At 34.3% G+C, this 26,586-nt stretch overlaps 1 protein-coding gene across 7 annotated transcripts in view; it reads right to left on the minus strand.

The window, feature by feature from the left end:
• LOC109032196 (uncharacterized) overlaps positions 1-26,586 on the minus strand; it is a 429,804-nt gene that overhangs the window by 5,608 nt on the left and 397,610 nt on the right. For 3 of the 7 annotated variants that reach the window (XM_072302272.1, XM_072302175.1, XM_019044199.2), the window contains 13 exons: positions 25,748-25,836; positions 24,606-24,695; positions 23,711-23,755; positions 22,910-22,936; positions 21,758-21,892; positions 20,727-20,771; positions 19,735-19,788; positions 8,659-8,685; positions 7,792-7,845; positions 7,371-7,397; positions 6,122-6,157; positions 4,871-5,005; positions 2,571-2,745 (listed from right to left, as the gene is read on the minus strand). In XM_072302272.1, coding sequence (XP_072158373.1) covers positions 2,590-2,745; positions 4,871-5,005; positions 6,122-6,157; positions 7,371-7,397; positions 7,792-7,845; positions 8,659-8,685; positions 19,735-19,788; positions 20,727-20,771; positions 21,758-21,892; positions 22,910-22,936; positions 23,711-23,755; positions 24,606-24,695; positions 25,748-25,836 — 920 coding nt within the window. In that variant the 3' untranslated portion in view covers positions 2,571-2,589. The remainder of the gene's footprint in view (positions 1-2,570; positions 2,746-4,870; positions 5,006-6,121; positions 6,158-7,370; positions 7,398-7,791; positions 7,846-8,658; positions 8,686-19,734; positions 19,789-20,726; positions 20,772-21,757; positions 21,893-22,909; positions 22,937-23,710; positions 23,756-24,605; positions 24,696-25,747; positions 25,837-26,586) is intronic. The other 4 variants (XM_072302143.1, XM_072302239.1, XM_072302211.1 and 1 more) reach the window with 4 other exon arrangements.

Raw genomic sequence — 26,586 nt, forward strand, 5'->3', positions numbered from 1 at the left:
ACTGGGAACAAAATCTGAGAAAAATGAGGCTTAACTATCATTCCTTTGATTTTGATTCCGACAAAAAAATGAAATTAAAAAAAAAAAAAAAAAACAGATTACTCTAGAATGGAGTTGCAGCTTTTGTGCTTCAAACAGCGGAAGGTGATGATATTCCCGCTCCCAAAGAAAAGAGAAAAAGTCTAAATCAGAGAAAATTAACTACTAACTTCAATGACATGCTTCATTCTCCCAATAATTGAGTACAAGGAAAAATACTGTAGGTATGATGAGAGATTTGAGGATATGTTGAGAAGAAATTTTGAATGCAAATAGAAATTTTGTAGGATGAAAGACATGATTACATGAAGGGAAACAGACACTTTCTTCAGCGAGTGCATTCAGGTAAGAGTGTTAATGAAAATTAAAAAGAGGCACTTTCGTCTTATCATAAATAATTCTGCCTCACAGCGGAGTCCATTTTTTCACATACTTTACACTACCAACTTTGGATGACAAAAATTAAAGCCACAGATTAATCTGAGAAAATAAGTCTAGGTTGCAATATTGCAACCCTGCCAAGACAATTATTAGGTTAATTGTTCTTAGCGTCAGAAACGAAAAGAAGAAGAAGATAAAAAGGGAAATAAGAAAAATAAAAAAGGCAGGACAAAATTTTAAAAGGTGTACATAAAAAGGCAGGACAAAATTTAAAAGGTGTACCTGGTTAAGAAATGGATGCGACTCATGAGTATAATTGAAAGGCTATATGAGGGAAAACTAAAGTTACCTGTAGCCCAATCAAATCTAATACTTTAAGGATAAAAAAAAGTAAAATCAAGTGATCAATAGTGAAGAAAAAAGGTACTAATAAATACATTGACAGGGAGGAAGAGGCATAAAGGAGAAAAGCTCTGAATTCAAAGTAAGATATTGACCTAAATGCCAAATTGGTGGCTATTGATATGGAAAGACTGGTGGCATAAGGAGATATTTCCACTTTAAAATGAAAACTATGGCCAAACAGAATGTACATCTACACAATCCCTTGGTGGCACTTTTTCAATTGACTTTGTGTTGGCCAAGTGAATGAATTGGACGTATTTATGCTGGAAGGAACTATGTAGCACGTAAACCCTGTGCACGTAGTTCCTTTTAGCATAAATACGTCCAATTTCCTTTTTGATTTTGAGTCAGCAGTAGCACAAAAGGGTAAACTTGTGCCGAGGGAAAGAAAAATGAGCGACAAGACTTTCCTGATGATTGGCTAATTGGAGTTGATAACAGAAACAGAAACTGGAAAACATTCTCTGATATCCCAAAAAGCAAGTTTTTGACAGTTTAGTGCCTAAGTTTTCTAAGAGCAGTACAGAACAAAAAGGTGTATTTGAATCAGACAACTCCAAAAGAATAAAATTGTAAAAAGCTTTTTCATAAAACTGGCAACTTGCCAACTTGATAAAATCATAATTCCAGTTTGGTCAGACTTTCTTCGGGATTTTGAAAACATTTTGATCAAGCAGTTCTCTTCGGAGTGACGCCAAAATCTCAATTTTAAGCTTTTTAGCACTCAGGTCCCCTTGGTCATACAGCCCAAAAGTGATCACATTTGTTTTTTCGTTCGAAATGATACAAATTCGTACAATCAGGGTGTCTACTAAAATTTCATTTTGGATTTTTCTGATATTTTAATGATTTTTTCTGATATATTTAATGGTGTTTCCTGATTTTTTGCCCTAATAAACGGACACTTGTTTGATTTTACAAACAAACATACTGACAGTGAAATTGCAAAAATGCGTATCTTGGTTACGGTGTTTCAAAATCTCTGCTCTTGATTTATTTTATCAATAGGGATAAAACCAATATCATACCTTGAAATGTTCATAGAATATTCTTTAAACACAGAAAAAAATCACTGAAGTTTTCAAAACATGATGTTCAGTCATTTTTAGTAAAAACTAAAATATGACAGGAAGTCAGCAACGCTACAAATAGAGATATGCATTACTGCAGTTTCACCATCGATATTTGGACCGAGTCTAACAGAAAGGAACCAAGCCACATCAGCTATTGCCAAATTTAAGTAGGCAATTTAATTTTTTACAGGAGAACGTTTGTGCGGATTCGTTTGGAAATTTCAAGGAATACACTTCGTACTATGGTGAAACTTCACTGAAATTTGCATCAAAATCCGCACAACTGATTTCATGTAAAATATTACATTGCCCGGTTAAATTTGGCAATAGCTAATATGGCTTGGTTCCTTTCTGTCTAATGCAGTCCATTCAATGAATTGAATCAAATCCAATTAAGAAGAGATTCCCGATTTTTGGAACAGATTCCCTGATTTTTCCTGAAACTTTTCTTCCCCTAATGATTCCCAGTTTTTCATGGCTCTGGACAACCTGAAAAGTCACTTTTTGCTTAAGTCACTGGGAGATCCCTGATCCATAACCGATCTTCCCGAAGATATCGTATTTCCTGACATTTTCTAGTTTCTCCGATTCTTAATGACGACAAACACCCTAGTATAATTTAACGGAGCTCTGACAATTTGCTAGATTAAAAAGCACATTATGAGCAATCACCTGAGATGCAAGGAGAGGATTAGTAGTTGTCATTGTGCAGTAAAGTATTGTTACTTGGATCGGAGAATTCTTCTGAATCGGCCTCTGGGTCCTCACCATCTCCGTAGTCCTCCTGATCATCCGACGAAGTATCAGGCATTATGGGTGCTCGTGTAGTTAGAGAAATGAGAAACCCCTTTACGTGCAGGTTTATTTGAGTTAGTAATGACACAATTTCAAGCCACGAAAACTCAATGTAGTTCAGCAGACTTCTAAACACTATGCATACAGTCCACTTTTCTTGTGCCGTACCCCTTTTTTTAGGGAGATTCTACGACCGCCAATGTTGTATTCAGACAAATATTGTTTTAAAATTTGTCCGATATGTGTTTCAAATAATTTTTTAAGGATTCGTTGAAAAAAAAGGTCCTGCAACATTACATTTGAATATTTTTGTTCTGAATTAATTTGATGAATCTGACGTTTCTTTCAAGATAAATAAATGCTTTCAAGTTTAATTGGAATTTGGTGGATGAAAACACTAATTTCTCCTCCCTTTCAGTTTAAAAAGAACTCCACCATTCCACACACCAACTCAAATTATTCTTACTATTCTATCTCATTTGAAACAGTAAGATCAAAAAGAAACTTAAATCAGAGATTTTCTACCGCAACTGATAGTTAAATAATAGGCAAAAAATACTAAGGTGACACAAGAAGTCTGCTGAACTTTTTCAGGATAAAACAGTTTCCAAACACACTGAAATGGATAAAATTGTGGGAAAAGAACTTTATGCTCATAAAAATAAAAAATAAAATGGGAAGCAAATTTACAAAAACAAAAAATAGATGAAATACTTTTGTTAATTTGGGAAAAGCTGATAGTTCTTTGTCTGCTTGCGATCAGATTAATTAGTGATGATGAGTATGACTTGATGAGCAAGTTTGAGTGCAAAAATATACGATACAAAACACAGTTTGATAAATGAATTATTTACAGGATTAGCATGAGAAAAGCTCGTTTACTGCACAGAAAAAAAATTATTTTTGTTATTTTTTTCCTTTGAGTTGATCCAATAAAATTTAAAAAAGTTTGACAGTGTGCAAAAATTATTGTTTCTCAAACACACGAATATGGTTTGGAAGTTCTGACTTGACGATTTTGGTCAGATGACACACTGATGAAATATTAAAAAAAATGAATTTTCAAAATCATCTCTCTTTTAGGAAATCCCTAAATAGATTTGCTACGCACATCCTCAAAAGTTAGCAGTTAAAATGAAGGAAATATAGTTTAATTTCCTACAAAAAAAGGGGGAGAAAATTTGGATGAGATTATTGATAGGAAATTTACAACATGGTGCAATATTGAGGCTAAAAATTGAAATGATGTTCAGTTGCTAACACCAACCTTGGAGAGCATGTAAAAATGATAGGATGAAAAGATGTGGTAAAACTTATTTTTATAGAATAGGTACATTCCAGAGCACCCATCACCAAGAAAAGATTATTTATAATGTATAGTGATATCCTTTACCAATAGCATTTAACACTTACTGAGAGACTCCTCAGTCTAAACGGAATATATTCCTTTTAAATCAAAATTACTGGAATTCATATTAAGTTTCTAGTACATGAAGAATCAAGTCTGGAAAGATTTTTAAACAGGAGAGTCAAGAAGAACTACCAAAGTGCTTTATTTTACAGAAAATACAATGTATCCACAGTTATTTTAAGTTAAGACGATGCCTGCCATCTTGTTTTCACTTATTTCTAGATTTTGCCTGGTTTACTTACTCACTTGTTTTTATGTTTTTATTGCCGCATCAGGAAAGGATTGACTAAAAATTAAAAAGCTTTAGTGAAAAATTGTACAAAATATAAAATGAGAGTAAACGAACTTTTGCAGCTCAGATTGCGTCACTGTCAGTTTGCAGTTAGCAGTGTCGACCTCAAGAATCTAACACAGCCCTACGGGGACATCTAAGTGTTGGGTTTGCTAATCAGACTTGGCAGGCAACGTTTTAAAAAGAGAAAATAAAGAGTTCCTTGCATAGTAAGTTTGTACAGCTAAGGCAGATGATTTTTCCGTGAAGACTGGGAGTCTACTCTAAGTTACATGCATGAATAAAAAAAACTGTGATGTAGTGAAGAAAGAAACGTGACACAAAATCATCACTAAACTCAGCTAATGTTGTTTAGTCTTGAAACATCTATCCCAGTGCAATGCCAAGAGATTCAATCATATCATTTATTAGAAACCACTTGATGAGGACCTCTATCTGAACATAAATTCATCAAGATAATATTTGATGACTTACTTTCGGAGGTCTCCAGCCACAGCCAGGTAAAGGTAAGCCATCTGCTCCAACAGGACATGGCGCATCTAGGCCAGGAACACCTTGATCACCTTTGTCACCCCGGTCACCTTTTCTGCCACGCTTCCCTGGAGGCCCCTGCAAGAACAGAGAAATTATTCTACGAAACTGACTACAATTATCGAATATGTAAATGTTTTGTTTCACTTCAATGGACCAGTAAACAAGCTACGAATTTAAACATTCTAAGACATGTATCTAATGAACTGAAATTTCTTTTAGAACACAAATTGCGCAACAAAAATTACTGAAATCAACTCTTATGTAAGTTATTAACGTTTTTAATCTGCATCAGTTACAAAATTTAAATTCCTCACTCACAAGAAAAACAATGATCTACTTGAATCAAATTGCACACTATGACAGTTTTGGAAGGCTTCTTAATCAAGTAATGTTCCTTCCCCGCCTGGTGTTGTTCAAAATGTTAACAACATGCAACAGCTAAGTCAAAGCACCGAAATCAAGATTTCCATCTTTTCATACCGCAGAGACTGTTACGTTAATGCTCAGTGTGCGATTTATCTTACGTGAACTTCTGTTCTTTCATGAACAGGAGGTTTGAATTTACGCATCAAAAAACGTTAAATAGCTCGGTTAGGAATTAGTTTTAGTAACTTTTGTTGCTCAAATCATGTTCAGCGTGAAATTTTGATCAAGTAACATGAAGCAGAATGCTTTAATTCGTACCTTGTCTACTGGTCCATTCTGACTCAAATTCATTTTAGTATAATCATTTGAAATGGGAATATCAATCTCACTTTTCAGCATGATTGGTTTGCTGTGAGGTACCACAATTTACGAGCAATTACGAACGTATTCTCAAATGAGACTACAAATCTGATGCCTTCAGTGCCTTCTTTTCAGGCTTGAAATTCTTTGGTCCTAGAAATTTACAGATTTTCCACTCGGCCAAGCGTAAATTTAGTCTTGAAATTAAAAAATATTCAAAAAAGAGAGGCTCATTTCATCAAAGGAAATACTCATATGTTCTTTTAAGAAGATTACTTAACATAAATGTTTAAGAATAAACCAAGATTACACTACAGGTAAAAGAAGAAGCCTGAATACTTGATGTTATAATCAGTACGTTTAAAACGTAGAAAATGAGCCTTGTGTGAGAGAGAAAAAGACTTCTTATATTTTCTCACATAGAAATGGTTGAGGAGTGTGATAAGAAGAAAATTCTTGACTTACTGGGTCTCCTTTGGCTCCTTTATCTCCTTTGGGGCCCTAGAAGCATTTAAGAATATTAGCACATGCAGTTAGTATGAAACTCCTTGCCCAGCGTCCAGCAGTTAGATAAGAGTGAAGAAATCAAAATCACAAAAAATTAGAGTTTTTAGGCCACCACCAGGTTAGATAATTTTTTTCTTGGGTACATACTGAAAAATAATGGCGAAATCCTATGTGACAGAGCATAGCATCATTGAAGAAGTAGGATGATGACATTTTCTTTAAAATTCTGCAGTATTAAAATTGCAATTAAAAGTACTCATGTTGAAATATAAACTAGACTTACATAGTCTAACTTTTTAATAAATTAATCAATCATTTTTATACGCTTCAAGCATGCATGGCCTTCAGCAAAGTTATCTTGTAGATTTTCCCTGATCTTCAGATGTTCCATTTCTCTTCCTTTCCCTGATTCTTCTGACCTTTTTTTTTTCAAATCACAAGAAACGCAAAAATGAACATAGCTCATGACAAAAAGCCGGTGTGGATGGGTGGGAACCCGAATTTCTAAGGGAAAAATTCACTACAGACAAGGAGAGAGCACTGCAGGTCCCAAGCGTATGGAAGATATGCAAAAAATCCCATTGTTGCACAAGTGTTTGCGACCCTTCCTATTACACATTTTCTCTCTCTCACTTTTCCGGTTCTTAGACACCCTACACACACATGCGGTCACACACATGTATATGCGGTCACATCCAGTCTCTTATGATTCAGTATACTGACATTTGAAAGAATATTTGCGCCTTTATACAAAAAAAAAAAATCGAAGAAAGAAAGAAAAGAAAAAAAACTCATCTTAAAGTCTGCTTTTTACTGCTGAAAACCATATAAAAAAAATATTTGAGGCACCTAGAGTCAAAACCTACAGTTTCCATTACATGGTCTAAAAATTTGGCAGTTGTTTCAATTTATTATATGGAGAGCAAGTGAGTCTCTAGTTATATACTTTCTCAAGAATTTTCTGCAAGTTTGCAAGAAAATTAAGACAGTATTTTGCGCAAAAAATCTTAAAGATTAAAACTTTTTAAAATTAAAATATCAGCCAAATTTTTAGACATCAGAATGGAGATTGCAGCTTCTGATACTCAGCGTTTCATTTTAAATCTAAATTCTCAATATGCCACTCAGAAAATGATGATATGTTTTCAAAGAGCTCCCAATATGTATTTTAAGAACGATTTAAGGAAGATAAGAAGGTGCAAACTACCTCAGAGCCCGGTATGCCATCAGTGCCCTATACGAACAGACAAATAAGCAATAAAATACATTAGTAGGTTAGTATGTTAATTTGAGAGTACACACTAAAGCTTTGTGTTTTAAATCCTTGGTGATTTTTTTTATTTCTTCTACTGCTGTTAGATCTTAAGCAAGTGAATAGGTTAATTTGAAGTATTAATGTGAAAACACCACCAAATACTAGTTAAAAGAAGCAAGATGATCAATTTTAAATCAAAACCAACACCGTAGGCTTCAACAGAAAGATGAGAATACCTTACAACTAGATTAAGTCTTCAACAATCCCAAAAAAAAAATGTATCATGTAAAGGTAATTGAGAATTATTTCACGTTAGTAGAAGGATAGATCTGTAGGATATGGAGACAAATTGGGAAAAAAGCTAAAAACTTACAGGAAGGCCTGGATCTCCTCGTTCTCCTTTGGTGCCAGGCTCGCCTTGTCCACCCTGTGAAAAAAGTAGACCGATCTTTGATGAGCAAGGAATATACTTTGACATCCAAAATAATTTGACTTCAAACACATGAGATCAAACAAATAATAAAGGGAGGGGGAGTAATAAATTAAGTAAATACATCCAAAAAGCCATTAAAAAATATATGTTCAGTAGTTAGGGTGAAGTTTTCCTGTTGTATCCCAACATACCAACCTAATTCACTTCATTACGTCATTTGTTCTTTCTCCTCATTTTCAAAAGGTAATATATTTCAATTGTGAGGAGAAAGTAAGGATTTTCTGACAGGTCTTCTTTCTTCTCCAACCTACGTTCCCAGTGGCTAGGGCACCATGCTCTTACATGGTCAGAGTGCTGTTTGCGACTTGATGCTCCAAGCTGCATCAAAACTAACAAAATTTTCGCCCAAAGCGTCGTATCTCGCAATTTTCTGGGGGAAATGATATGCTTGCCAAAATTTTTGAATTTTTAACTCAATTCCTATGGGTCGTTTGAAGTACAAGTTAAATTTTTTTGGGTTTTTTCCTTGTAGGAGGTCAATTTAGAGACTGCATGGAAACTTTCTAGGGGTTGACCAACTTGAATATCGCAAATTCAACTCAGGAAAACTGGAACTCTGTAACTAGCCATTAGGATGTACTTCGTACACCCCAAACAGCTAACTGGAAAGTAAAACCTTGACATTACTTTTCGGAGAGTCGGATGGTTCCAAGGAATGACATTGTCTTTTGCTTAAAAAATTAGTGAGAATAAACTGAAAGGAAGGAAATTTTTTCTCCAGGAGACAACAGGAATTACAGTACATACCTTCATTCCATCAAGTCCAGGAGGCCCCTGAAAAAAGAGAAAAAAACCAATGAGCATAAAAGTGCCCCGTTTTGGTGGAGCTTAGTAGAAGCAGGAATGGAAGAATGACATTGGTCAAAATCTTCTTCCTATTCCCTCCTATCTTATAGGCTTTGGCTTAAAAAGGTAGAGAGGCATTATTTTGTTTAAGATGAAAACTTTACAATTGTTGTCAGTAAGTAACCAAAAATATTTAAATTATAATCACTGAAAGTGATGTTCTTCCTCCCTTTTGCGATTGAAGTGCTAGGTGCAGCAAGCAGCAGGCACACTACCTAGGAGGAGCTACTGGTGCGAATTCCCCCTGCTCATCCTGAAAAGGCCTAACAAATTTAATTTAATCTCGATTTGATACGAAAGGATAGGAGAAAATATTTTGTGAATACAGGTCATAAAGCGATTATGGAAATTGTTCAGGATTGTAAAAACCTACACAAGCTGAATCTACAGATTTGGGCGGTCAACAGAAAAAATGACGAGGAGATCACATATATGCAAAGGCTAAAATTGACCAAGAATTACATCTTAATAGCAGAACTGGTTCCTGAAAATCTGTTGAAATTCAGAATTGGAATTTTCTGAACAACAGGTTTCAATATAAAAGTTTTATAAAAAAAAAAAAAAAAAAAAAAAACCTACAACAAAAATATGTCCTCCATGGTTCCACTGGAAATATTTCAGCTTTATTAGAATTTTTTATTAGCAAATTGCTCAAAATCTTGATTAACCATCAACTTGATTCAATGCAATTATCCCCTTCATCTTGCTGGAAGTTGGAGGACTTAATGCTGCCATTTCACCCATCACAAATGAACAAGTGACTTCGGAATCGCAAAATAAATTTACTATTTGTAAAATTTAGAAACAAATAATGCCTCTTTAGGGAAGAAAAACTTGGTAGAGTAAGGAGGGGACTACTAAGAGATGTAAGGGTAAAAATGAAAATCAAGTATTGCCATTTTCTGCACGGCATAATCTCTACTCACTTTCCAAGAAAAATTCACTTTTTGAGGACACACGGGAGAAAACGGAAGAAAAATTGTTCTGAATACTTCAGACAGAAATAAGAGGAAATTGATGAGAGTTTTAGGAAAAAGGAATTATTAAAAGTTACTTTGCTTTAAAATAAAAATAGAAACATATTGTTTTTGTTTGTTTTATATTTTATAATTGTATTGCACATTCCCACCTCGTACAGACCAACGTCTATGGGAGGCGAAAATGAGCGAAAAGAGAGAGCAATTTTACTGAGTATTTATCATTTCTTTAGTGTACTGCACTAAATTGTCCTCAGGATTGCTGTCTTTCAAAGTTTCCACATTGAACTTTTTTTAATGAGAAAACTAATTTATATTTTTTATGAGTATTTCTAAGAAAATATTGATAGAAATTTAAAGATTAAGTCAAAATATCACCGATTATAATCAGTTTATTTCCCACCAATAAATGGATTTCAGAAAACCAGATCTTTGCCCCATTTTGCCATCAATCTATTGTGAGGGCGCCACGAAGGTTCTGCCCCTTGTTTAATGACTGACAAAACCTAGCCAATTTAAAAAACAATGACCTTTATCGATATTATTCAGGTACCTACGTACAAAAACATAAGATTGTTGAATATAAATCAATTACAAATGAGGAAAAAACTTTGAAATACCGCAGTCTACGTATGTTTTTATAATTTCAACATTGAAAAGCATTTTATTGCCTCGGTGCTCTTGACTTAACACTGTGCATTGAGAAAGTTCATGAAAGCCATTCTCTTGAAAAACACAGCACTTAATGCAGTTGTCAGAATTGTTAAAAAATGCATTTCGAAATGGAAGTATAAGCGTGCACAAACGCAAGATGCAATTTTATGCAATGGTTGCAACAACATTCATAGAAGATGCAAAGAAAAAAAATGGTGCAAAGATGGAGACAAAATACATGCTCAAGCAGGCATAAACTTGGTAACTTAACTTCAAGAAGACAAGTACAACTTAAATAACTGAGAGAAAGGGGCTAAAAACATAAAAAAGCTGAAGATTTTAGAGAAAAAAAATGAGAAATGAAAGATAATAGAAACAAAAATTGAAAGAGGCTGAAAATATTTTTTCTTTAAACATAACAGAGCAAGTAGAAGACTTTCCTTTTAATATGAAGGGTTAAAAGGCTCAAATTTCGAAGTGAGTTATGAAAGAAAAAGCTAAAAAAGAGAAAAGAAAGAAGGACAATCAAAGTTAACTAAATGCGTAATTTCGGTGTTTTGGGAGAATAAATTCAAATTAATGAAGAAAATGCATTCAATTGATACATTAACGTAAAAACTTAGGCTATGCGATGTCAACTTACATGACTACGAGATCAACTACAACAACCAATAAGAACTCTTAAAAAAGAAGATCTTTTGACTAAGCATGAACATGCCCAATTTGGATAAGAGACTCTATTGTAAAAATATAAACTCTGAAAAGCATTTGTTTATGGGGGGTTTGTTTGAGCGTTTTGGGTGTACATTTAAGAACGAAAGCTTATCAGATGAGTCAGTACAAGAGGAAAAGAAGTGCTTGAAAACAAAATAGGATTTAAAAAATCTAGAAAATACGAAGAATTTACTTTGACTATTTAGGATTTCTACTTGTGAATGATAATAAATCTATGTAACTGTAATCGATCATATTAAAGCCTGTTGGTTGGTTCTGTCACTCAATTGGTACTTTCTGTTGGAATCAATGTACTGAAATACACTTCTGGCAGATTAGGAAACTGAAATCTCTCTCAATAATTATTTTTGCGAACATTTTAGAGGTAAGACATAGGACTTTAAGAGGATATTGTTTTTCTACGCCCATTCAAAATGGGACTGTTGTAAAATTTTACTAAAGCTGGAAATGGTGTTAACTCAATTGTTTTTTTTTTTAAAAATTTTGGTAAATGGTTCAGATAAGTCTAGGAAAAGCATGGAGGAAAAAAAGGAGATTCAGCGCTTGCTAAATTTTGTTACTTGGGGCGATTTTCTTCATGACCTTCTGACAGCTTGATGAGCTTTCAATGAGCCAATTTTGACAAAAATTGGGCTCAGAATAGAACTTTTCAGCATTTTTACATACAGTAGTAGTAATATTAATGATGCAGGAGAGCTTTCTTCCCTCGCTGGTTGCTGGCTGAAAGTATAAAACAGAAGCCTAACACCCTCTGCATCAACTGCTCCAGGACAGGGCTTCGCATATTTCATACAGCAGCAATGCCACAACTTTACAGGACGACGGTTGTAAATCCTACAAATTCACTTCGCAGCCCTACTTTTCTCGAAATTGGTACTTAAAGAGTTCTATTTTGAAGGCTCGTAAAGGCTTAGGTTTAGGAATCACAGAGAACATAATATTCAATAATAGTAAAAATTAGTCAAAGCCGAACCCCTTGATTTTCTATGCAGAGTTCTTTACTCCTTACTTCAAAATTTGCGCTTGAATTTGTTTGCTTCTCATTTCAAAAAGTACACAGAAACTAGCAAAGTTCTAATCTGGCATGGACAAGTCACCCTAAACTTTGTGCAAAACCCAAGATGGGGTCTATCATGCAACATATATGTAGCTCCTCAAATAAAAGAAGTAAAAATTTTACACATTTGATCAAACTTCCCTACTCTTCAATTTACGTTTCATAGGAGGTGTTATCATCGTTTTTTCTTTTTATTTGTGGAGCTGCACCAAATGATAGTGCCCCTTGGAGTTCTGTGCGAGGTCCACGGTGATCCATTTGTGTTAAGTTCGATCTTCACTATGATGTACTTTTTAAAGCAAGAGGGTGGGAAAAAAGTGCCAATTCCTGAACATCACATGTAACGCAGAGTGGATTTCAGACTTTACCAATCTTGATTTTTAAGCATACGTTTAACGATAGAAACGCAATTTCCTTTCACCCTTCAGCAAAAGTTGCTCCATTTTTTTTCCATGCAGAACTAAAGTAACAATAAAGTACAAAATAAAAACAGGAAATAGAACAGTGCCTAAAATTGAAGACACAAAATTTTTCACATAAGATTTGAGTGCTACAGTGTAGATTAACTGACCTAGAGGTAAAGTTTTCGTTCGTTGTTCACTGGGCTGGAAATGACTGGATTCTGTTCTGGAGATTTTTCTGATGAAAGAACACATACACGTAGTCCATCTCAGCATGAGAAACATAAAACCACGAAAAAAAGTGCCTCTCTTAGGCCTAGGATAGAGCACCTGCTTACCGAAATTGAATCAGCAACTCGTGACATTCCAAAAATTTAAAAAGTCACCTCATTCAAAATACATGAGGTTTGGGAAAGCTTTGAGTTTCAATAAAATAATTCAATCATTACCAAGCAAAAAGGAAAAAGTTTCAAAACGCTATCCTTTGTCCTTGCTCATGAAAATAAATATCTTGGTATAGCGCTCCTAAGGAGGACGTAGGATCGATAGACCTGACTTTGATCACAAAGTTGAATTACACCCTGAGACATAACGTAGATAAACGAATTTGAAAGTATGTCGACTGACAACTTTAGGATCAGGCGAAAATTCAGTAGTATGGGCTGGCTGTACGGTATGATGCATACCTGCTTTTTAATTTGGTAATTTATATGAGTTGGCTTTGTCTTTAAAATGAAACATCTACTTAATTTACATTAAGACATTGAGTAAGATATCTTACTTAATCTTCTAAATTTTATAATTTAACTGATGACTCATTATCTATAATCTATATTAATTAAAGATTCCTCTCATACTTTTTGTCTGCAAATAAGCAAATAAAATGCTTCTCGAGGAAAATTTCTCAAGTGAGAGATTTTTGTCAAGGTGTGTGAAAAAAAAAAATTGAATTTCCAACCAAAACACTCGGTTATCTGGTATCCAAGGAATAAGCTCAAGGAGTTTCAGTCATTTTGAAGAGAGCAAAGAGGCTGATGTTTCATTTTAATTCAACAATCTGAGCTGGATCTTTAAAAAGCTCATTCTCAAAACTACACTTTTACAACTACGAACTTCAAACCATTATGAATCAACTTTGATTAGGCATTTTTGGTGCAAAAATACGTCAGAAGTTCTCTGGGCAGTGCTATCGATGGCTTCATTCTATTTGTTCCTTTCTCAGCTCACTTTTCCTGACGATGCTCACATTTGCTTTCCTCTGTTTATTCCTTAAAAAAATCTAGCATATTTTGTGGCAAAAATGTTCCTTGCCAAACATCTCAGGCTTTGGTCAATATAATTGTAACCCAGGTTGTTGTTTTTGAGTATCATGACTAAATAAAGGATGGTCAAAAATGTATGATTATCAATCAGATTATTTAATTTCTGAATTGAACATGAATTTTAGATAACTTGAGAAACTTAAAAAATATCGTACAAAAAAAAGAAGGAGCAAAGTAAGTACAAAAATCAATGGTTATATTCGCCAAATCAGAACGATACTGAAAAACTGTTTAAGTACTTGGTAGAAAGAAATTAAGATCGTACTTAAGAGCAACAACTTCAGGAGAAGAACCTCAAATTGCTACTTCACAGACATCTTTTAACATTTCAGAAGTAATCAACAAGTTTAAATAACACTGGATGCGATGCTTTCTCATGTTTTGTCTTGTAAGTTAATACATTTAAGCCAGTGTGCTGGATCCGAGAAAAACGGTTTAATGCACAAGCAGCGCATGCCCCTGTCACCAAAACTCACACCTTAAGCATCACCCTGATGCGATAACGACACCAAAAGACAAGAAAACCCAGAGCCAAAAGCTTTAGCATACTTTAGTCTTGAAACCAAATCAAATTCAGAGCTGCGACAAGGGGTTCTGCTCTTGCCTGTTACGATGGACCATTTTCATAGTATGCCAGCACTCCAGCCTAAGTGAACACTACCTTGTAAATTAAATAAAGGATTTATTTTAACGGTTATTTTTTATATAATATGCATCTCGGTTTGATGCAAATTTCACAGACATTAAATGATCTGGTGAAAAATAATTTAAGATGAGGCTGGAAAAGGAAGCTCTGGGGAATAAATTGGGATGACTGAGTCTCGTTTATCACAAAAGGGGAAGGTCTGGGTCTGATGAAAGTTCATGGGTTCAAGGAAACATCTTGAAATTGTCGATGTTCCATTCACCTCGACATGATATCTAAAAATTCAAAATATAACACACATTATCTACTAACCTACTTGTAAGAAAAAAAAAAAGAAAAAAAAACTCATTTACATCAAAATGTACAGGGTCAGGTGAAAAGAGCATCTGACACACACGAGTAAACTAGAATTTATCATTAATATTTACATTAATGGATTTGTTGCACCCTTGTAACTCAAAAAGTATTTTCAGAGACATTAACAAGAAGTAACCGACTGAAAATATAGTACAACACATCAATCAAACAATGTACAGTTATAAAAATAGTGTTTAGTTACAATGTTCTTCATAAAGCTACTTTTCTTTATTAGTATCAGAATTTGGATGAAGTATATTTATCTAAAAGTACGTACAGTTTTGAAAAATGAGAAATTTGATGACAATTTTGTGCAATAAATGAACAGGTATAATTGGGTAAATATTTTTGATCCTTATGTCTTAACTGCAGTGCCGTTACTTGCCTCGGAATTTGAACATCTTCTGGTGGAAATTGATGAAGATTAAGTTTCCTGCTGGTTAAATTTAATTTGTTGGTAGCTGCATAAATAGATGCTTTGCAAAACAAGCTATTGAGCTAATATTTTACTGAAGAGTTTGCAATTTTTTTTTTTTTTTAACGTAATATGGGGGTCACGGACCAGCTTTTTTCCAAGTTACCACCTATGTTTGAGCATGAACTTTACCTTGCTCATGTGAGACCAGACAATCTAGTTCCTTTTTTTTCATGCTTTTGCATGCTTCATTGTGAGTTCATCACTTTTTCACTTCATTCCTCCACTGCTATGAATTATTTTTAATTTATCGCAGGAGTTATTCACAAAACTGAAAAAAGATTGAACCAAAAGCATAAAACTAGGAGCATAACAGTTCACAGCTGAATTAGTTTAATATTTTTCGCAAATTCTCTAAAAATAAGTAAAAAATATAATACAAATTTGTACAACATGACTGAAACACCATGAGACAAGCAATATTTTACAAAAATGTTAAGCTTGAATTTGGATCAAAACTGTTGCCTGCGTAACTCTATAGAAACTATCCAATTCTAATCATTTGATGACATGATTTCAAGATGATGAAATGTTCCTTCTACTGTTTCAACGAATTAAAATAGCTTAAGGTTTCAACAATAACACTTAGAGCTTTGAATTTGAGTTTTTATACCCTCATGTTACTTAGGTTGGGCAAACCTTCAAAAGGTTCGAGCTGGCATTCTAGTTTAAGTACAGTTCAATTGGAAAATTTGTGCTCGGCAATTTTGCGATAGTTGGTATTTTGCCTGGCTCTTGCAAGTTTTTGTGGGTGCTAACTATTTTCTGCTTCCCAAAATTTAGTGGTTAAGCAGGTACTAATATCTAATTTTGATTTTTAAGATAGGTTGCAGTTTTTTGGAGAGTTCCGTTCTGTTGGTTTGGGTTTAGGAATCGTTTCAAAGGTTCAGTTTGGATCCAAAATTTCAAATTTGCACAACTTTTAAAATAATGAACCGCTCCTGTTGGGGGGGGGGGGTGTAATTTTTGAAGCCTAATTGCTTCCTGGTAAGGTTAATATTTTATTCGGAATCATGACTTGTTCTCTTTAAGAAAATGTGATGGAATAAAAATAAGAAGTAACACAGACAAAATGGGCTTTTAGAACTGACATCATTCCTAACCAAGTTGTACCTAGGTCTTAGTCACATGACCATCCTTAGAAAATTTAGCTGCTTTTGTGGCTGCTACCAAGAATGGAATGACACCCTCTTCAATACATTTTATTATTTGAATATTGCATAATACATATCGACAACGAAACTCCCAAAGCATGTATCTCCTTTGCAGTGTTTGAAAATCTCCCCTCCTATTTTATTTCCTTTTGAGGCGAACAATTCAACATCATTCCTTGCAGCTTTTACAGAATTTTCTTCGCACAGAGAAGAAAAATAATGGGAGTTTTAAAGCATTGACGATGAGTAGTTATCAATTTGAAAGATAGATTATGACAGGAAGTCTGCAACGTCGCAAAGCAAGATGAATGGTTTGGAAGTCTCACCATTGATATGCTTCAGTCCAGGCATACTCAGTATACACAGCATGAAGGTAAAATGTTCTTTCGGAAAGTTTACAAAATTATACATTTTAACACATTAGAACCATGACGCTTCCAAATTATAACACCATTTCTGTCCCAAGGTGTCCTCTACATACAAACTGATGGATGGGAATAGGCCTTGAGTTCAGCCAGAGGTTAATAAAGTAGTGAGTATCTTCTATAGTATCATGGGAATGATAAATATTTTTACAATCAATAATTCAAAATTCTGGTAAAGGCAGTGATAGTTTTTTTTCTCTCCCTGATGGCTGTTCAGTGTCGGGTTAAACTATATGTCTAACACGTTTCCCAAAAATCAGATTTATGTGGAACATATTGCTCAAGGGTCATATCAAAGTTTAAGTGGTAGAACTTAGAGAGGAATTTTTTCCTGTAGGAAAAGAGCTACAAAGAAAGCTCTATTTGTCTTTGAGCTAAACAAAAGTTCTGGCCATTTTTGTTTATGTTATACAAAAGACTGTCTATCTCATTAAATTCTCTTGCAGACGTTATTCTATGAAAAAGAACATAATAAATAATAAAAAAATATACAAATGTACAGAGAAACTTTTTTCAAATTCATTGTCTGAATCAACATAGGAGTTAAAAAACAAACGTCAAATAAAAAAATTGTTTTGAATATTTTGGGTTTCTGCAGAATAAATTGGACAATTTCTTTAACATAGCTCACCTTGCAATCAAAAAGAAAATTGAATTCTCCACTCTTTTCTGAAGGAAGTTCCCCTTGTAAGATGATTACAACTACCCTAGAAAAACCTTTGTTTTCCTTGATTGATAACTAAAAGAAATTTCTCTGTGCAGTATTGCTTTGGGTTTTTTGCAGTATTATGTTGCAATGTAATATGTTAAATAATTTTAGCATTGAAATTACATGGAGATTCTTTGTTACTGGCTACATTAAGTTACTTTCAAAAGTTTCTTGCAGACAGTGGGGAAATACCAATGAAAAAGCAAAACGGTATATTTCCTTTGAAAAAAAAACACTTAAAGTCTGGATATCTTCTTTTTTTTTTGCTCCTATTATTATCTTTTATTTATATGCCAAAATATATAAGGAGAATAACTGTACGAGGCTGACTGAGAATAACTCTACATGTATTGCGAGATTAACTAGGTATATAATACACAGAACACCAACCTACTTACTCTTACAGGGAATTTAAACAAACAAGAGAAACTTTCTTTTCCTAAATTTTAAATTTTTTTCCTTCATAAAAAATGTTTTGACGGAGCCATTGATCAAAACTTGGACAAACAAGAATATTAATAGCAGCGGCAATTCTGAAAACTTTGGATTCCTCCAAGCATAGATATACATACAAAAATCATGATATCATTACAACAAAATAGTCTTCTTTCTTAAAACTATAGGGGAAACACAAGTTTTAAGAGGGTTTATAGTGCTCATTTGTAAGAATTTTTCCATTACATAGGTAAAGCTAGATTTATTCCCTTTTTTCCTCTTTCCTTCTTTTCTCTTTAATACAGCTCAACCCTTTTGGCGAAAATTGATTGACGTTTCATTTCAATACTTAACTGCATAGATGCTTGAACCAAAGATGAGAAATATACATCAATATGTTTTCAGTATTTCCACAGTAAAACTAAAAAAAAAATCACATATCTTGTTTGCAAGTTTTCAAAAACTCCACTCCTATTTCATTTTTCAAAGGAGATCACAACTCCGTTACTGACACATCCACAGGATGTTCTTCACACAGAGAAGAAGGGGAAGTTTTCTCGAAACGACTTGAAAAAGAAAAATCAGGCAAATTTTCTAGAAAAGACATTGAGTATTTATTTATTTGAAAAAAATATTACGGCAGGAGGTTTGGAACATTGCAAAGCAATACATGCATTTTTGTAGTTTCACCGTGAATTTTTTATTTGTGATTGTCCTTAAACAAAAAAGGCTTAACAAGTTGCAAGTTGTTCATTTAGGTGCCAATGGGGTATGTAAAGTTGCAGTATAATTTGATAATAGCAATTTTTAGATCCTTACACGGAATGCTAAACCTTAGAATAGCGTTTCTTAAAAACTGAGTGATTCGAATTGCAAACTTAAAAACATCATAGATCCAGTTTGGTTTGACATTGTAGAACTCTTTCTAATTATTACTCAGCACTCGAATGGTATGAATAACTTCATTTTGCATTTTTCACCACTAGCATCTCTTTTCCTGTGAATAGTCTCATTTACATTTTGCCTTTTTGTACAAAGGGAGTTCATTACACACATACTTATCAACTTAAAAAAAATCAGACTAAGGGTTCAGATTACCATAAGGAAGCATTATTACTCTGTTGATGAGTCACAAGCTCCAAAGTCAATTTCCATACTTTTGAATAAAGAATCATACTTCATTGTTGAGCAAACTATCAATTTTTTCATAGAATACATTCAATACATATACAACTGAACATGAATCCTCCAATTTCAATCGGATACTAAGATGAGTGGCAAATATGTTAGCTAAAACTAATCTTTCCATGAGGAGTTTTTGTGGATTATGCTAGCTTTTCGCTGAACGAAAAACGAAACAAGAAGAGTTAATTTACTTCCTAAGAGAGAAATTGGTAAGTAGTAGGCACACAGATATCAGCCAGATGACGACCTTCTTAAGAAGATCAAGATGGTGGTAAATTAGTGATAAAACCATCACCATTAATAAGCTCTGCTCTTATGCATCAAAATTAGTCAACTGCCAATGATATGTATGAGAGAGCTAGAAGTTCCAGATGATTTAATGGATTAGTCTTGGTTAGTTGAAGGATAAGAATCGAGGTTAGTGGACAAATAATTAGATCCTTACCGGCCTCCCTGTTTCACCAATTCGACCTGATTCTCCTCGAAGACCCATTGGACCCTGTCAAAAAAGCAAAAAAATTAATAACCTCAGTCCTACTTAATAATCTAATACTACACTGCCGCACTAAGGAGGAACACCTAATGAGCCTTAAGACATTGCCAAATTTCCCTAAACAAACAACGAACTTCCGAGAAAATGTGTAAACTCTTTTCTTCCAATTTTTTCGAGAACTTTCGTAATTTGACGTAAAGTATCTGGAAATTTTAAGGAAAAGAATTCATAACTTTTTTTAAAAACAAATTTCTGAGAGGAAATTTGGCAACATTCAAATGCTCATACTGCGGTATTCTTAGCATGGTAGTACAGTACAAACAAACAATCTGCGCCGTTTTTCGGAAACTTTTTACAATGAGTGTTGAATATTACATGAGGATTAAAAAGCAGTGAGATCTCAAAAATGTCTATGGAAAAACTCAATAGTCTGTATGGCAATAGAAAAAGTAGATCACTTAAGGTTGCAAAGCTTGACCTCAAATATTTACCGTCAAAATGCTTGCTTGGAAATATGAAGGAATTCGATAGCTAAAATGCGAAACCACATATCTCCTTTGTAGTGTCTCCAAATTTCCGCTACTTTATTTTTTTGAAAAAAACATGTCAATTTTAAGGCCTGAAATTTAAACAGAATATTCTGCTGACAGAGATGAAAAATCAAGAAGGCTTTCAACGAAATACTTGACTGGTTTTCTGAGGAAAATCTAAAGCAAGAAGGGGAAGTCAGCAGCATCTTATGCGGGGATTTGTGATTTCCCACTTTGGTCATCGAAATTATTGTTCTTGAGATTAATGCAAGGAAAGCTCAGGAAAAGTATTCATGAGCATCTGCTAAAATTTCAGGAAGATATTTAAATCAAATATCACAATGTGCTTTGGCAATTAGGTATGAGACTTGGAATATTTTTTTACTTCATTATTGATCAAGAAATAAAACTTACCGGTAAACCCATTGGTCCAGGATCTCCTTTCGAACCCTTTTCTCCCTGTGTTGGAGGAAAAAAGAAAAAAATACAGGATGAAAACGTTTGAGAAAATATTCTTATTTAATTTGAAAATACGATAGAAAAAAGCCTGCTGCATTTTCTTCTGCTTTTTTTTCTAATTTTTATGGTGATATTGCTTTTTTCTTGCGTACATTGAGAATTGATTCTCATCATTTGCGAATCTTACTCAAAATTTTCTCTCCGTTTGTGTAAAGAAAATGATTCAAAGTCTGAGCCATTGTCAATTGTTTTCCATGAGTTGGATTGATAGACAGAGTGATTATCAATTGAGCGTTCAGCTCAGGCAGTTGCATAGGGGATGTTTCTCGTTCAGTAGCAACTGTCCAACAATCAATTTTTCTCGAATGTTCTCCTTATTTATCCCTGGAATTTGTTCAGCAGCAATGACAGATGGCTTAAGGACAGCATTTTGGTGCTCTGCCTTACTTGGTATATATTGCAGAATTTTAAAACCTTTTAGAATTTTGCAGGAAACTAAGCTGGGATCCAAGTAGGTATAACTGACCAATGAACTTAAATAAGAAACAAACCAGTATGAATCAGTACTTTTAAAAAGAGTGGATGTCCAATTTTTTTAACTCATTTTTTTCACATTTTTGACATTCTTTTAACATCACATTCGCCTTTGTGAACATCTTTCACTCGCATTCCAAGAAGCGGAATACCGCTGCTTTCTTGGTTAATATTATCCAGAAAAGAAGGTAAGATGGTAAGGATAATCGGAGAGTTAAAAACTAAATAAATTAAAAAAAAAAAAAAGATTTTGAAAAACGTACCATTCTCTCCTCTCAGAACTGGAACTCATTTGAGTTCACAGAAGCTTTGATTCTAATTTTTGGTTTTTTCTGGTTTCAATTTCCCCTTGGTATGGTGTGGACCCAGCACTGTTCTACTATTGTAAGTGTCTCTACTTATGCATGAAAAACAATGATATGCACATACATTAATGATGCAAAAATACTTACAGGCTCTCCTTTCCCTCCATCCATTCCTCTGTCTCCTTTGATTCCGGGGGGACCCTGTAGTCCTGGCAAACCTGCTGGTCCGGGAGGTCCTGGTGGACCTTGCACACCTTCTACATCATACTGTGTGCCGTCACCCTGCAAATAAAATGAAATCCATGTTGAAATATACAGATCATTTTAGGCGGCACTGATCCACCAGCTTGAAGGTATACTTGCATCCTGTAGCTATCTTTGACATACATCACAGACCTTATGCTGGTCAATTATGCCAAAATTGTTTTTCTTCCTTCAGCATATTAAGTTAGAGCATGTCCATCTGTGGCTAAACTTGGAAACCACTCATTTCTATGAGATTGTCCATAAGAGTTTACTTTTTCATCGGAGGACTAATCGATATAATTTCTTCAGGAGATTTCTCTTCCATGATGTTTCTTCCCTGGGTGAAGAATGTTTTATAAAAATTTCAGGCGATAAAATTTGTTTCATTTCTCTTGAAAAAACTAAATAGATCAGAAACTTTGAAACACCTGTAAGAAATATTGTTCCCAAGTTTAGCCATCGAGTTAACCTGAAGCAAAGACAACAAGAACTTTCATTCATTGAAAATTCTTTCTGTAAACAAAAAATAAAAGGAGTGAAATTTCAATTAGGTGAGAAAACATGAAGAAACAATGATAGATAATAGGTGGTGTCCAGAATTTTTTAGAGGTTTCTCCCGATAAATATTATAAAAATATTAGTGATGTTAGACCATTCAAGGAGTATCTTTCGTTATTCGAAAATCTACAAAAGAAAGGTATAGCATTGCATGTTTTGTACAAAGCTGTTGCAAAGTGTTTTATGTTCAAATTCTGGCTCAGACTAATCAGAACTGCCAGGCTGCGACTGGAGCTAGGGCCCAGGGTTTTTGGGGGGACCGCAAAAACGGTTCAGGGCTAAACAAGTTAAGATTTCGAAATTTCTCTGGGCAAGGCCCAGCGGGGTCTCCCTCTGTTGAGGAGATGGGGGCAAAATAACAATCGCGGCCTAACTTTTCAGGTCTTTACTCTGCATGTATCAGAGGACAACCAGTACAAGTGCTTATACACTTTCTTTGGTTAAAAAAAAAAAAAGGGGGAAAAAAAACTTTCAAAGATATAAGAGTTTACATACCTGTCTCCTCCTTAGTTTCTTATATTTCTGCAGTCCACAAAGTTCATGAAATTGAAAAGAAACAAGAAAAAATTGATTAGAAGATAAAAAATATAAATTAATCAAGAGGCAATGGACAGTAACTGAAGCAACAAAGAAACAACGGACTATTGGAGACTAGTTCCTGAAGATTAAAGTGGGAAATAATAAAAATGAAGAAAAGAGGGTCATAATGTTTTGATATGTTATATGAATAACCTACGAAGTGAATTCAATAAATTATGAAAATCTAAACGTTGTGCATGGATTGAAGAGATTCAATGCTACCAAAATAACTAAAGAAAAAATATGATGTTAAATCCAAATGCTTATGTAACTGATCTTTAAGTTGCTGATGTTTTCGTTTTCTGATCATTAATATTGAAAAATACTGGCTTTGCCAACATTTAAGAATTTTCATACTTAGGATGTAATGAATTGATTAATTTTTACATGATATCAAAATAGAAAAAAATTAAAGTGGTACTTCAATCTTGCAATGTACTCTGAGAGTCCCTCTTTTCGTGGCATCTTTCCCTCCTCAACTAATGTTTGCTGTATTTCTCTGGAGATTACAACATGGTTGTTTAGGATAGTTGGTATTGGTTACCCCATGTGTTAAATATTAGAATTCAGGTGTAGAAAATTTGATGGTTCCAGGATTTCAAGTGACTTCATAGAAAATAGTTAATTACTTTACAATAAAGTGTATTCAACTAACAGAGGGCTCTTTTTAATACAGCATTGTTCAATTATTAAAGAACTTATTCAAAGATGACTTACCGAGTCGCCTTTGTCGCCCTTCTCTCCTTTTTGACCTGGATAACCCTGAAAATAAAAAGGAAAGGATTCAGGTCATTTGAATAGCCGGAGGATACTGAAAAGGCAATGATAGTATGGCTGAAGTTGTGTTCACAAATTGCCTGGAAAGGATATATTTTGATAATCATTCATTCTGCTTTACTTAACTTTTTAATTAAATTTGTTTTATTTTCTTGATTGAGTTCTTTTTTTTCATTACTTTGTTTTATTTTATGAGCCTTCAGACCTAATACATTAATGTTAATACATTAGCCTTTCTAACAATGGGCTTATGGCCAAGAATGGCCAATCGAGGAATATCCATCTCTCACATCATAGCGATGGCCAAAACGTAAAACCACGCATCTCTATTGTGGTGTTTCAAAAATTTCGCTCCTATTCTATTTTTTTTAAAACAAAACTAGCCAATTTTTTATCTTGAAGTGTATGCAGAATATTCTGCTAACAGAGAAAAAAATCAAGGAAGCTCACGAGAAATTATGTTTACAAGTTTAATAAAGGAAATACATAGTATGACGGGAAGTCTGCAACGTCCCAAATAGAGATACAAGGTTTCGCACTTTGGTCATCTATAGGTAATTGACCTTACGTTAATCAATAGTAGTAATAATAATGTCATTGATGTACAGTTCCAGTTGTATTTAAATGAAATACTTACCAGTTTTAATATACTTGATCGTTACTCTATGGACATTAGCAGTGATTTTTGCAATGACTTCTGTATTTTTAATTCCTATGTAGGTACTTCACAGGTGACATTTTCTGAACATATGCCATGAATTCAAGACAAGAAAGGGATGGGTCTCTCAGACGGAAGGAACAGCAAATTCAAGTTGTAAAATAAGAGGATACTTACCGGTGGACCTGGCAAACCAGGTGGACCCATCAATCCAGGTGGTCCAATGTCTCCATATTCTCCTTTTTCACCTTTCGGCCCAGACTGACCCTATGGAAAAAGATGTACATTTTTTAGCTTTTGAATCAGTAAGTTAGTCGATAGCTTAAAAGAGCTCACAGGTCATTTCTATGAATGTTTCAGAGCTTACAGAGGTTCCCCAAAATAAGAGTGACAATGATTCCAGTTTTTTTTCTTTGATTATGCGGAAGATTTTCAATAGATCTAACTAGACCTTTGAGAGATTCAAATTACTTCGCTATAACCACAATACATCTGTTCAAAAATTTAGGCTGAGATTTGATGGCTCTCTCCTTTTTTCCCCCTTTCTGTGAACAACGTCATTCCATCTTTGTGTCTAGAATTTTTTGTTTCCTGAGACCTGTGAGTCCTTCAATGGAGATGTTGCATGTGTGAGGAATTTGCAATTTGACTAGGTATTGATTCATATGTAAAAGTTCGCAAGAAACACAATGGTGCCACTGGTTTTCTCTGAAATCAACTCCCAAGCTCAAAAAAAGCTCTCAAGTTGAGGCCAAAATGGAGGGGATATCCCATGCTATCCTGAGAGTCCACCTCTACATCAAGACGAACTCTCCATGCAAAGATAGGGAGTAAATACATTAGCAGGGATACCAAGTTTTCAGTTTTAGAGTCCTCAAACAAAGTGGCAGCCCTGTCAATGTATTTGCTCTCTATCTTTGCATGGAGAGTTCGTCTTGATGTAGAGGTGGACTCTCAGGATAGCGCGGGATATCCCCTCCATTTTGGCCTCAACTTGAGAACTTTTTTTGAGCTTGGGAGTTGATTTCAGAGAAAACCAGTGGCACCATCGTGTTTCTCGCGAACTTTTACAAGAGAATCAATAGTCAAATCGCAAATTCCTCACACATGCAACATCTCCATTACTGGAATGGTCCAGTTTGTAGATTTAGTGATGCATGAGGGCTCCAGGGATTATTTAGGCATTAAAAGAAGAAAAAAATTTGACCAAATATCCACATGCTTTCTTAAAACTTCTTTATTTGAAACTGGAAAGTTTCTTTCAGAAGGACACCCTCCGGATCCAATCACCAAAAGTAATCAATGGATATCATACGTACTGGTAATCCAGGAGGTCCTTGAGGTCCAGCTTCACCTGCTAATCCACGTTCACCTTGTGGCCCTGTGAGTCCAATTTCACCTTTATCACCTGTTGAAAAAAAAATAAATAAATAAATAAATGAATTGATTCTCATAATAGAAATTAAAAAAAGGGAAGAAAGGAATTCAGTCCTTCCTCACCTTTCATTGTTATTTCTATGATATCATAATTCAAACTTTAGTGATCCCTGTACTGGTGTAACCAGATATAAATTAAAAAAACGAGACTTTGATGTACCAACTATTAATATGCTGCAACTTTAACCTAAAAAAGAAATAAGATAATTGGAATCTAGATCACTGCTTAAAATTATTCAGAGAAGGTGGTGCACCTTTTTACCTGACTGGACAGACAATATCATTTCATATTTACGATTGAAAGCAATGGCAAAGAAACAAAATGAAATCAATTTAATATGAACTCATACATTGTTATGAAAAATACACTAATTTAGGATTCTTGAGGAAGGATAGAACATTTGGTGATTGTTTGATTTTTGTAGAATTGTACGCCAATAACTTACATTACAATCAAGTTATACTTTTGAACACACTTGAAGCACCTGTACAGCTTCTCATTTGGACCAGTACAAATTCAGAGCAGAATGCCAGGCTTTCTTTACAGGACCTCGTAATGCAAAGAAATTCAATGAAATATACTATTATTGTAACTCTTGAATAGTCCCTCGAACCTCTAATAAATAAACTGATGGTTTTAAAACTTCGTGTAGAGGACATTTTCAGACTTTTCAGATCACATTGATTTTCTCAATAATTGATCAGCAATTAGAAGGATGCG

This window comes from Bemisia tabaci, chromosome 1 (assembly GCF_918797505.1).
Source record: "Bemisia tabaci chromosome 1, PGI_BMITA_v3".
NCBI lineage: Eukaryota > Metazoa > Arthropoda > Insecta > Hemiptera > Aleyrodidae > Bemisia > Bemisia tabaci.